General features: G+C 38.2%; 1 protein-coding gene across 3 annotated transcripts in view; it reads left to right on the forward strand.

Annotated features, from left to right (window-relative positions):
* zfyve26 (zinc finger, FYVE domain containing 26) overlaps positions 1-12029 on the forward strand; it is a 43169-nt gene that overhangs the window by 23064 nt on the left and 8076 nt on the right. For all 3 annotated transcript variants that reach the window (XM_055005745.1, XM_023286626.3, XM_055005746.1), the window contains exons 26-36: positions 953-1202; positions 1302-1400; positions 1486-1673; positions 2971-3107; positions 4186-4214; positions 4454-4590; positions 4889-5109; positions 7609-7756; positions 7840-8049; positions 10273-10488; positions 11671-11868. In XM_055005745.1, coding sequence (XP_054861720.1) covers positions 953-1202; positions 1302-1400; positions 1486-1673; positions 2971-3107; positions 4186-4214; positions 4454-4590; positions 4889-5109; positions 7609-7756; positions 7840-8049; positions 10273-10488; positions 11671-11868 — 1833 coding nt within the window. The remainder of the gene's footprint in view (positions 1-952; positions 1203-1301; positions 1401-1485; positions 1674-2970; positions 3108-4185; positions 4215-4453; positions 4591-4888; positions 5110-7608; positions 7757-7839; positions 8050-10272; positions 10489-11670; positions 11869-12029) is intronic.

The raw sequence follows: 12029 nt of genomic DNA on the forward strand, positions 1-12029 counted from the left end.
TGCAAGAATGATGATTTCTCAACATTAGGTGTAATTTCCTGTGAAAGTCCCTTTTTGCATCTAAGCGTCATGTCCGGTCTTGTACACCTCTAGTGACTCTCTTGTGGTAAATAGTTTGGCAACTTTTTCAGTCTCAGAGTTATGTAATGGCAGAAAAGACAGCGAGCACTTCCAACTTAACTTCTGCAGAATCTATAATAATAGGCTTCATATAGGCAGCACTTTTCTTAACAGTACACAAAAGGGCTTTATGAAATCATTAAAAAAAAACAATAAATCAGAGGGAAGAAAGAAAAGTAAAGTAAAATTCACACAGAAAAGGATTTTTTAAAGGAAAGATTTAAAAAAAAAAATATATATATATATATATATGTATATATTTGGTAAATCTCTTCCTACCCTCCTACTTGGGAGTCCAAATTAGTCATTGATTAGGCGCTGGGAACAACCAGAACATCCTGAAAATCAATAAAATCTACTGATTTAAAGGTAGCATCCAGACTCATCAGGGGTTTGTAGATTTGTAACTATAATGAGGAACCTTAAAAGTCATCCGCAAAGTTTTACAATCAGTGTAAAAATTAAATGAAGACAGAAAGACCATCATGGGAGACATATGAACAGCAGCATTTTAAAGCAATTAAACGCAATGAAGGGAAACCTAAGTAAGACCTGTGTAGAGATTATGAAAATATGTGGAGAATATTTATCTGGTACAAGTTATATCGCCAAATTGTACTTCAAATCTAAAATCTTCCCGGAAATGACCGCAGATGCTTGGACCTGATTGGTTTCAGAGGTTTTTAGATCACATTTAAGTGCTTTTAACCATCAAGGACTATTATTACTGTTACCTATAAGTGAATCTCCTCAAACATGTTGGTTTTTATAAGCTTTTTGTATTGCTCTCTACTTAAATCATCAGTTTCAGTGAACGTATTTTTCCCCCCAGGTGTTGCTGACTCTTCCCCCGGCTGCCAGGCAGGAATACTTCCCCCTGCTGTCGGATCCCCTGCTGATGCTGGAGCAGCTGCTGATGAACCTGAAGGTGGACTGGGTAAACGTGGCGGTTCAAACCCTGCGGAGCCTCCTGGTCGGTCAGGAAGCCGGATTTAACGCCGAGGACATCGATAAGCTGCTGGCAGACTACGCCTGCAAGGCCCTCGACTTCCCCTGTGCTCCCAGAGAGAGGTCTCGATCCGGTCAGTAGTGAGCTGACAACACAGAGAATCTTGTTTATTTATTCTTTAACCAGATATTTCCATAGCTAATGTATATATGTCTGACACATTATTTTCCAGACTCTGTAATCAGCCTGCAGGAGGCGCTGATGCAGTGTCCAGCTCAAGACAGCAGCTCCCTGATGTCCAGTCGAATCGAATCTCCTACGCCCTCCGCAAGTGAGACACATGCTTATTAGTGATAATAATAAGACAGTTCAATTATTTCATGTGTTTCCCTGGCTTACTTGTGTTTAATTTCCAGGCAGCACCCCGACACACACCCCCTTGGTGAGCAGCTCAGACAGGGAGAGAGATCGAAGCTCGGCAGGGAAGAAACGTCGCTCGTCCACCAAGTTCCAGCCTCCAGAACAACCACCGGCCCAAAAAGACTGGGTCCCCGACACCCAGCAGGTTGTCTGCATGGTCTGCCAGAGGGAGAGGTTCACCATGGTGAGTGGGCAGAGCAGCCTGACACTCTGTGGGGTTGTCACAAATTCAATAGAATTACCCACAGACTTTTAAATTGGATTTTATGTGCAAAAGTCCAGAAAAACGGTAGGACACCTGGTTGATTTGGGGCTAAAAGTTGGATCAATTTCAACCAATGGCAAGATTTGCTGCATGACATTCCCTCTCTATTCCTATCTGTCTTCAACTACAACATAAAAAGCCTCAAAAATGCCCCCAAAATTAGTCCTGAAAAACAAAAGTTCCTACAAGGAATTTCTCTTTCTTGCCTTCAAAAAATAATCCTGAAAGACAAGAGTCCAAAGTAAAATTCCAGTTGGGGTCAAATAAAGCGTATTTTATCTTTAAAATAATAAGATACATAGAACATATTGTACCAAGGACATGTTTCTTACTCAGGCTTAGATAGAAAAATATAAAAAGAAATTTAATCTTTCCTCTTTTTTTTTTTTTTTTGATCTAGCAAATTTGCTAAAAGTGAAAGTTTGGAATACATTCTTTATGTGTGGATGTGAAAAATACTTCTTTATATGCTATTATTATAAATGTTGTGATGGTAGGAAATATGAAATCCTTTAAATCAAATTGAGAAATGAATGTCTAGCAGGGTAAAGGTCCGAACTTCTGAAATGTCCTAATATTGCAAAACTAGATGGAAAGGGGAGAAACAGTGACAAATCTTTTTATTTTGGTTTTGGTCTTTGCAAATTATAAACATAATTTTACTGAAAATATTAGAAGTTTGAAATACTTTTTATATATGTCGATGAGAAAAATGCTTTTTTCTCGATATGATGATATTGTAAAATTTGAGGTGGCAGTAAATATTTTAAATGAACATCTGGCAGTTTAAATATATAAATATATGTAAAACATATATATAAAAAAAAAACACTGCTCTAAAAATTTAATAATGTGGCACAGTATATGTGTTTTTGGGGTTTCTAAAGAGGTATAAAAGTACACAGGAAATGGTCAAATATGAGCTGTACAGACATGTTGAAGTTAAGTAAACTGCTTCCTACTCGTTTTCAGACATTGTTTTAGGTTTTGGATTTGATTTTTCATTTTGTGTGTTTTATTTTCTCTTTTGTCTTTATGATATTACAAAATGCCTTAGTATTGCAAATCCAAATGAAATGGAAAAACAAAACAGTGACAGGAATCTTTATTAAGTTTAACACGACTGTTCACTTTGCTCATCAGAAAGAGGATAAAGTCTAATTTTTGTGCGTCTTCGTCATTCTAAATAATGATTATTTGATTTTTCTGCTTCTAGTTCAACAGACGGCATCACTGTCGGAGATGCGGCCGCCTGGTTTGTCACGCCTGTTCTGAGAAGAAGATGCCCGTTGAAGGATGTCCAGGAGGAGAAGTGAGAGTCTGTGATCAGTGTTATGCCTACTTTCACCCAGAGTAAGAGCCTTTATAATGAAAGATTCTTGTTTATAATGGAAACATTAGAAGATATGTGTGGCCTGAATAAATCCAAGTATATTAGCAACCATGGAGCTTTATAGGAAGTGAGATTAATGGAGGTAGGGAGATAAGTTGAGTCTGAAGTTTTAACCGGCCATGAATGTGGCTGTGTTCAACCTGCTTCATCACCATGGTAACTGATGCTGCACAGCTCACCTGCTCTAAAGGTTCTGTCCAGAGTTTGGGATTTAAATCATCTGTAAGAAACTCCACCCTGTTAGTTGAGGGAATGTGTTATATGAGCTGAACCTTAGTAATTCCACTGAATACAGCTGTGAAGTTACAGTGGGACAGCTGAATGCATCGTGTTGCCATGGAAACCTACACACATTCAGTCGACAATGCAGAAAACGCCTAAATATGTTTTTATATTTGGTCCTGGTGTGCTGCCAAGTCTGCTTTAACCTGCTGTTACTGCAGCTAGTAGAACACATTAGAAAATAGATTGTTTGGTATTTATCGCAGAGAAAATTCAATTAATAACCTTAACTTCACTTTGATCCAAACGCACCTTTTGAGTGTCATGTTTAAATGATAACGTTTAATATCGGCTGCATTTATAGTCGCTGTGTGGTGAAATACATATATATTAACTTACACGATTAACAGTTTTCTACCAGTGTTCCTCTCTTGCATCATTTTTTTAATTAACAGTGCTTACTGTAGTAAAGGTTTCATATTCTTCATATGTGTGGATTCTAACAACTGTTCCTCTTTGTTGAGCCAGCTTCCATAAAGAAGGCCTAGCTGTGTCAAACATGCTTCACAGTACATTTCTCTGGCCTTATGTTAGTTTTGCACCGACGTGTCTGAGCTAAAAAAATAGTAATAACATTGTTGTATTGTGTGAATAATCCCTATTATCACAATATGTGATTAAATAAATCACAAACATGCAATGTTAAATACTTACAAATACATAATTTATTGCAAAACTAGCAAACAATAAGAAAAGAATATAAAAAAAAAAGCAAAACTAAATTTGAAATTTGCTTGTATTTTCTTCTATTTGTAGCTCCGATGATGAGCAGGAACCGGCTGAAGGTAAATAAAATAACATTAGAATATGATGTTGCTGAATTCATGCTTTCAGCTTCTTCTTTACTGTATTAGAGCATAAGAATGCATTTAATTTGTTAGAAAAGTAGCATGTAGGAACTTCATCTCCTCCAAAATCTTGATAAAGCCTCTTGCAAATGCAGAAATCCCCATATCCCTGCTGAACAGAGGTTTCAATGATGAACTTTCATTCTGTGTTTCTCTGCTTTTCTACTTTTGTCCAGTGGCTGGTAGTCCTGTCGTCACGGAGTCGGCTCTGGATGGGATGTTGCATCTGCCTGAAGTGGTCCAACGACAGTTTCAGCTCAGCTCAGACTCTGCAGAGAACCAGCTGCTGCGGAGCGAATTCTACTACGAACAGGTCTGCGTTTGTACATTTATTATTACTCTGGAACTGTGTGCATTTCACCTTTTTAAAGTTAGTCATTTGAAAGGTATCGATTGTGACTTTAGTTGTGAGAAAATGAAGGCTTATCTATTAAGCCGTTGTCTGTGACTGACTTTTTGAATGGAAAGCTGAAGGTTGAGCTATTTTTTTTCATGTTTTCAGTTTCATATCCAGTTGCCAGAACACTATGCTGCTATTTAAGTTGTGTTTTAGTGGAATCCGCCCAGTCATTACATTAAAATTAACGATACTGTTGTGGTCCAACCTGCAGGCTCCCAGCGCCTACCTCTGCGTGACCATTTTGTCTCTGCACAGCGACCAAACAGCCTGCGGTCACCAGCTCATCGGCCACTGCCGCTCTTTATCTCGTAAACTGAACAACCCGGAGGTGGACGCCTGCCTGCTCACCGACATCATGAAGCAGCTGCTGTTCAGCGCCAAGCTGATGTTCGTTAAAGTCGGCCGCAGCCAGGATCTCGCCTTGTGTGACAGGTGAGATGTCGTAAACTTTAGTCACTTTCCCGACTGAGAAATGAACATTAACTTGTGTTTTTTAGTTGCACTTGTTACCACGAAAAACCTGGTGTGCTTTTCTGCTCTACTCTTAAGAAAGGCCAGCTACACTAAATGATTCACTGGTCAGTAAATCCACTTTGTTGTATTTCAGAGAACAGGATTGCCCAAAAAAACAAGCAAAAACTTCTGCTTTAACCCTAAAACTTCCTTAATAACAAACACAAAGGTTAAACAGAAGACAGAACTCTAACCTCGGCTTCCAGAGCAGTAAAACTTGAGAAAACAGATGTAAACAAAAAAGGCTTCTCACTCCTACTCAACTGCTAAATGCTCATATTTACAGTTATTCGCCAGAATCAGAGAATAAACAAGCTCAGCAAGTCTGTCTTTAAATGAAAATCTTCATCTGAGGCAACAAAAGAGGGGTTTGACCTTGGAGTTTCAATGTATTTGATTGCTTCCTGTCATAATTTTTAATTGTTTTACTGTAAATATAGTTGTTTTTTGGGTTTTTTTTGGCCATTTTGCGTCATTTAAGAGTCAGTTCAGGAGCACAGGAAAGTGTGACAGTTACAAAACAACAAATTCTTGACCTGTAGCGTCTTGTTTGTCTTCATCATCAGATGTTGCTCCAGGTGTTTTTGTAAACGCCCCACACACACACCCCAGCATTCTCTTATCAAACTGATCTGTCAGGCTGAATTTGCTTACAGCTATTCAGGGAACTTTGTTATAACATCAGACTCTGTTAATTAATATACTCATGTCACAACTGTATGAGTTGTTTCACCAAAACAGGAGAGTGAGGGAGCTATAGGTCAGACACTGAACTCGTCTGTGGATCATACGAAGAGCTTGGAAATGTGAATAATCTTCTAGTTTCTGTTTGGTCCCTAACAAATCCCCCGAAAAGTGTTTTTACTTGAACTGGTGACCTTAAAATGTGACCTTAAAACCAAAACAGTGACGTAAAAAGATGGGAAACTGCTCCATAAAGCTGAGAGGTAGATCATTCTTACATTTGGGAGCTTTGTCTATGTCTGTCCCAATTCGAAATAATCTCTCAGCTTCAGCTTATAAATAATAAATCTGACATTAAAAGGTAATTTCACTCTTTTCAAACCAGCTAATTATTGGCTATCATATCTGTCTGAGCTGCTTGTGCTGCAGTAACTGATGTGGACTAGAAACTTCTCTGCTGCCTTGTTGCATCTATAGATGTTTGTGAGACGTTTAGGGAACATCTGTACATTTCAGCTTCAGAAAACATCTTAAATTACACTTTTAACCCTCTAAACTGAGAGTCTCTGCATGCGTATTGGTCACATCATGCTACAAACCACCACAAATATATTCTCAACTAGCAAGACACAATGAAATACTGAGAAATTATCAAACAATTAACATTATGCATTGCATTTCTTGTAACGAAAGCAGACAAAGCATGGTAGGAACAGGGCTTTTGCTGTCAGAGTATTGACTTTCAGAACTGAAACTTATAAAAAAAATCTGAATATCGCTAAGAAACTGTGACAGGTGTGTTTTTAGCAGAGCTAAATGATTCAGCATTATGGCAGCTGCAAATTAAAGCAGTGAGGAGTTTATGAGAAATTATAATACAAATTACCACCACTTATAATGTAGCCTAAAAACCGCTCACTAGTTTAAGTGCCAGATCATGCTTATGAAAACAAGTAAAATGTAAAAAAACAATGTCTGCACCTGAATTATTGTTTATAGTGATGTACATTATGTGATTAAATTAAAAAACTAACGCTTAATGTATTATTCAGCGCTAACAGGTGCAGTATAAAATGCTGTGTTCTGGTTCACCTACATTAAAAGGTTACACCAGTGGAACTGATGTAAATAAGCCTGTCTGGCATCCTTCTAGCTGGCTTCATGTAAGACACCAAGTCATATGACTGAAGGCTGCTGTAAATCTATACGTGCTTCTGTAGGGGTAGTTGTTGTGCTGTAACTCACCACATGACCCAGAGGGGGCAAATTAGGACACAACCTCTATTAGATGCAAACTTACAAGTGCCCTTAAAGGAGGGCAGAAGAATTACAGCCAAAAAATGTCACTGAAGGTGAGTTTGAAAGGTAAAAGGAATTTATTTTAGATGGCTTGAGTCATTAAAAAACACTCCAACTAATGTCAGATTGTGTGTTTTTTAATGTCTTGGTCCACTAATGTAAAAGCTTTTTGCTTTCTAAACCCACTTTGAGTGCCTGAACCTAGATTTTATTATTAAATTTAAAAAAATTTCAGTTAATTTGCTCTCCTTTTATCATTATTCTTCTCATGAGCACCAGTGGTTTGAGGGACATCAGCACTAAAACTCTAATGCATGGTCAATATGTCACTATTGTTTACTTTAAAGTAGGTCTCTGACTCTGTTCCTCTCTTTAACGGGGTTTTCACTGTTTTGCTTTTTCCTATTTTCCTCCATTTATTCTCTATGTCTGCAGTTACATCAGTAAAGTCGACGTTCTTAAGATTCTAGTGACGGCAAATTACAAATATATTCCCTCTCTGGACGACATTCTGGAGACTTCTGCCGTCACACGTCTCCGTAATCAGCTGCTGGAAGCTGAATACTACCAGCTAGCAGTGGAGGTGAAGCTCTCTCATTCATAAATAAATGCAAATTCCCAGAAAATTTCATTCCGTAGCTGTAATCAGTTTCTCTGCTTTGCTAGGTGTCGACTAAGAGTGGCCTGGACCCTGGCGGAGTGTGGCAGGCCTGGGGAATGGCGTTGCTGAAGACAGGAATCCTTTCAGCGGCCAGGGAGAAGTTCACTCGCTGCCTGAAGCCTCCGGTGGACCGAAACCAGCTCAGCCAGGGTCCGTTACTGCTGCAGGAGGTCGTCCAGCACCTGGAGACGACAGTGAGACCCACTCAGGCCACGGTAAGGAAGATATTGTCATGGTTTCACTTTGTGTTCGATCCAAACACCACTTACAACTGCAGTGGTAGACATAATACTCTATTATAGTAATTGATCTTGCAAGTTGCTGTCCTCTTTGGTGCGTTTTTAAACTTTTTTTTTTACTGTTTTATTTTGTTTTACAGATTGATTTTACAAGTTGTTTATTGTGTTGATGTTCGCAAATAATTGTTGCTACATATCTAATAACATAAACAGCACTTTACTCAGCTCAGGTTGTTTTTAAACGTGCCATATAAATACATTTGATTTGATATGGGAACAGAATAAATACACTAGTGTGTATCAAGCTCTGCTTTTACAGTTACTCTAATTTATCCTGCATGAGTGCTGGAGCCTCATTTAATCTCAAATCATAAATTTTTTAGAACAGTTTTTGCTCAAACCATCTCTGATTTGCCTGAAATTTTTATAACATAAAATATGGATATTTTTGAAGGTATTGGTCAAAGTTTAACTTGATATGTCGCATAATTTCCAAGTTAATTTTAAAAATAAATATGCGTGTCGACCCACTTTCAGCACATTTTTTCACACATTGAAATTTGTATTTATTGTTGTTTGAATGACAGTATCTCAGGAACTATTAAAGATAAAAACCTGAAATTTTCACTGTTAATTCTCATCATGTTATTGATTCAGAATTTTAATATTGGACCTGTAGATCAAATAAGGTCTGATTATAAGTGAGTTGAAATATGAAAAAAATTCAACTGTCATAAAAAGTCCCATGTTTGAGCTCACATTAACAAAAATCACGGATAATGCAGAAGTCAACTGTTTTCTGAACCACATGTACCTATATGTCACAATAATACAAAACTAGACATACAGAGTACTTTTAATTTTGAAATACTTGGTCACAAAAATTAAACCAAAGTTATTTTAACTGATTGAGCAGGTATAACAGGTTGTACTACCAAAACTACAATATTGTTAGATAACCTATCTACAATTTCAGTGATAACATTTTAAATATCCATAGTTTATGATAAAAAAAAATACATTTCAGGCAAACTGCAGATTGTTGGGCAGAGGGCCCTGATGATTTGAGATTTGAGAGAAAAATAAAGAGAAAATTTGTCTCCTAACTCTAATTTATGCTCTATCAACTCCACCATAATTCCTACATGTTTAACACAACCTTCAAGAATCTAATCAGGCAAAGCATGTGCAAATACTGAAGTACAACAATGAATGTACTCTTGCATTTAGAGAACTTTAAAGTCACCCAATGCATCCTCCTTTAAAATGTTTTGGACAATTCTTTATACAGAAGCCAAAAAGTGTGTGTACATGCTTGCTTTGTAAAGTGATTAATGAACATTAAGCCATAAGTGCATCACAACAACTAGAACTTAGAGATGTCGAGGAATTGATCGAACAAACTCTTATTTAAGAACTTACCCAAATAATATCCTTTCATACACGCTGAAGAAACTAGAGTAAACCAAATCCATCTAAAAGTGATATATAGCCATATAAAGTGCTTGTCAGTTCATATCCTTTCAACAGTGTCATTTGTCCGAACGTACAGAAACATAGAGGTCACATAGAGTCACTCCTCCAGAATGTGCTGGACAGTTTCACCTCCTGTTCTGCTACATGACACCTCAGGAATCTCCCACGTTATCGGTCACGCCAAGGGGAAGCCAGCAGGTTCTACCATGTGTGGCGCTTCACGTATTAACCGGGGTTACATTGGAGCTTCCACACTGAATGAGACCTCTGATGAACTTTTGTGTTCTTTAGAAACTGTTTGTGGTTCAGTGACACCTGCTTGTACTGTGCTTTGCATGTGTCTAGGTTTCATTTGGAGGCTCAGATGCTACTGGTGATTTCTTATGCACCGATTTGTTCCTTTTCTGCAACGATTTATGGTGGAAATGTCTTTATTTATGTAAAGAAAAATGCAGTATTCAGGCACCAAGTGGCAAAACATAATAAGCTGGAATGTATATGAATCTGGTTATGTTTTCTACTATAGATTCATTATTGTTTGAGCTCATAATTTGTATTTTGAGAGTATAAACAGACCCAGTGCTGAAGGAAAAAGACTCCTGGGTCCGCTTCCAAAATTTGCACCTATGAGTAAAAGCACAGAGGTTTTCTGCTGGATTAGAATGAATGACAACATGTGCACATATAAATTCATGATTTTTTGTGTTTCTTTCTGTGCATCAGTCCTTTGGTGAAGACATTCTGGCTCCTTTACGGGAGCTGGAGGAGGCCTTGAACGATGTTGGTCCTGTGGATCGGTCAGAGTCTCCGACGAAGAGCAACACCTTCCACCAGGAGTGTCTTCACTACCTGAACACGTACGGGACCCACCTGGCGCTCATCAGCTTCTACATGCGCCACGACTGTGTGAAAGAAGCTCTGACGTACCTGATTAACAAGGTGAGCCTTAGATTGTTGGATTTGCAGCCTTTTCAAGACATTTTATGTGGAGTTTTTTGAAACTCCAAGCCATTTCTAAGCATTTTTTTTCTTTGCTACTGTCACATTTTTACTCACTGTGGGCTCATTTTCACTACAATATAAAGTCCTGCACCTCTATGGAAACAGCACAACTATGACTGGAATTGGAGAGAACTCATAAATGTCTTCTGTGCAGTTTAATGTGTAATGTGCAGCTAGTTATAGACATTACAATATAGTTAGAATATCGAAAATCATGAGAAATGAAATAAAAATGTTGCTTTTTTTGCAAAAACCTTTCATCAACAGTTTTACCACTTCTATAGTTATTTTACTACTGACGTTCACAGTTTACTGCAATATTTACATATCAGTATTTCCATATTCCTAAACTCTGTGTAAAAACAGGCTGCAGTTCAGCCAAAATAGTCCTTGAATATTTGTCTGACGAATCTTAGTCACTAATGGCTTTACAGTTGCACTGAAGTATGTAGAAAAATGTATCTCTCAATGACTTGCAGACAACTTGCTCCTGTCTACCTTTTCCCAACCATTGAACAATGCAGCAATGTTTTTATTTCTCCAATATGTATTTTACTCTCGATCTGCGTAGCTTGTTTAAATACACTGCCTGCAGTTGAGCCGAATAGCCACGGAATTTTTGTCACATGACTGGCCTCTTGGTTGCGCTGTGGAGTGCAGAATTTTTTTTAGTTTTTTGTACAGAATGTGATGTAAAAGGTTAATTTTTGGAGAATTTTGAATGACATATGCCTAAACAATTGATTGAAGCTCAGATTTGATTGATTCTCTTGCTGAAACTGCACATTTGTGTGGAGCTAGTGGATTATATAACCCGGCTTCAGCTATACTTTGATACCGTTCAGTTGCCAAGATTCAAAACAGGCTGGTGGTCATGTCACCCGAACTCTGTCCAGCCATTGAGGTCCACATAACTTTGGTTTATAAACCCTGGTTTATCATTTTTAGACATAAATGCAACAAAGCACACTGTAGGACACTGTTGGTACCAAAGAAACTGCTGCAGGTTAATTAAACAAGCTACAGTGCGTCAAATATGAAAATATCACTTGTCTAAAACTGCGACTGCGTGTGCCGTTACTAGTTTGACATGTGTTTTTGTGCTCTGTCGCGGCTCAGGACTGCCCAGAGGAGATCTTCCTGGAGGGTGTGCTGCAGCCCAGTCTGGAACGAGGCTGTCTTGGCATGCTGCAGGGAATTCTGGAAAAACTGGACCCGGGCCTGGAGACGTGCAGCCGCTACCTCATCGCCTCCTGCCAGTTTCTGCAGCGACGGGCATACTATCACTCTCTGTACCAGCTGCAGCAGTTCATGATGGTTGGAGACAAGTTTTTACTTCACATCTCAAATCATTTTTCAGTTTTAAATACAGCTAATTTATCATTTACGCATCAAAAAACAATCTAATCTCGATTTTTCCAACTAAACAGGCCTTTTTATTCCCATATTGATGTTTCAAAGGCTCATTCTAGCAGCTT

This window comes from Amphiprion ocellaris, chromosome 20 (genome assembly GCF_022539595.1).
Source record: "Amphiprion ocellaris isolate individual 3 ecotype Okinawa chromosome 20, ASM2253959v1, whole genome shotgun sequence".
Lineage (NCBI taxonomy): Eukaryota > Metazoa > Chordata > Actinopteri > Pomacentridae > Amphiprion > Amphiprion ocellaris.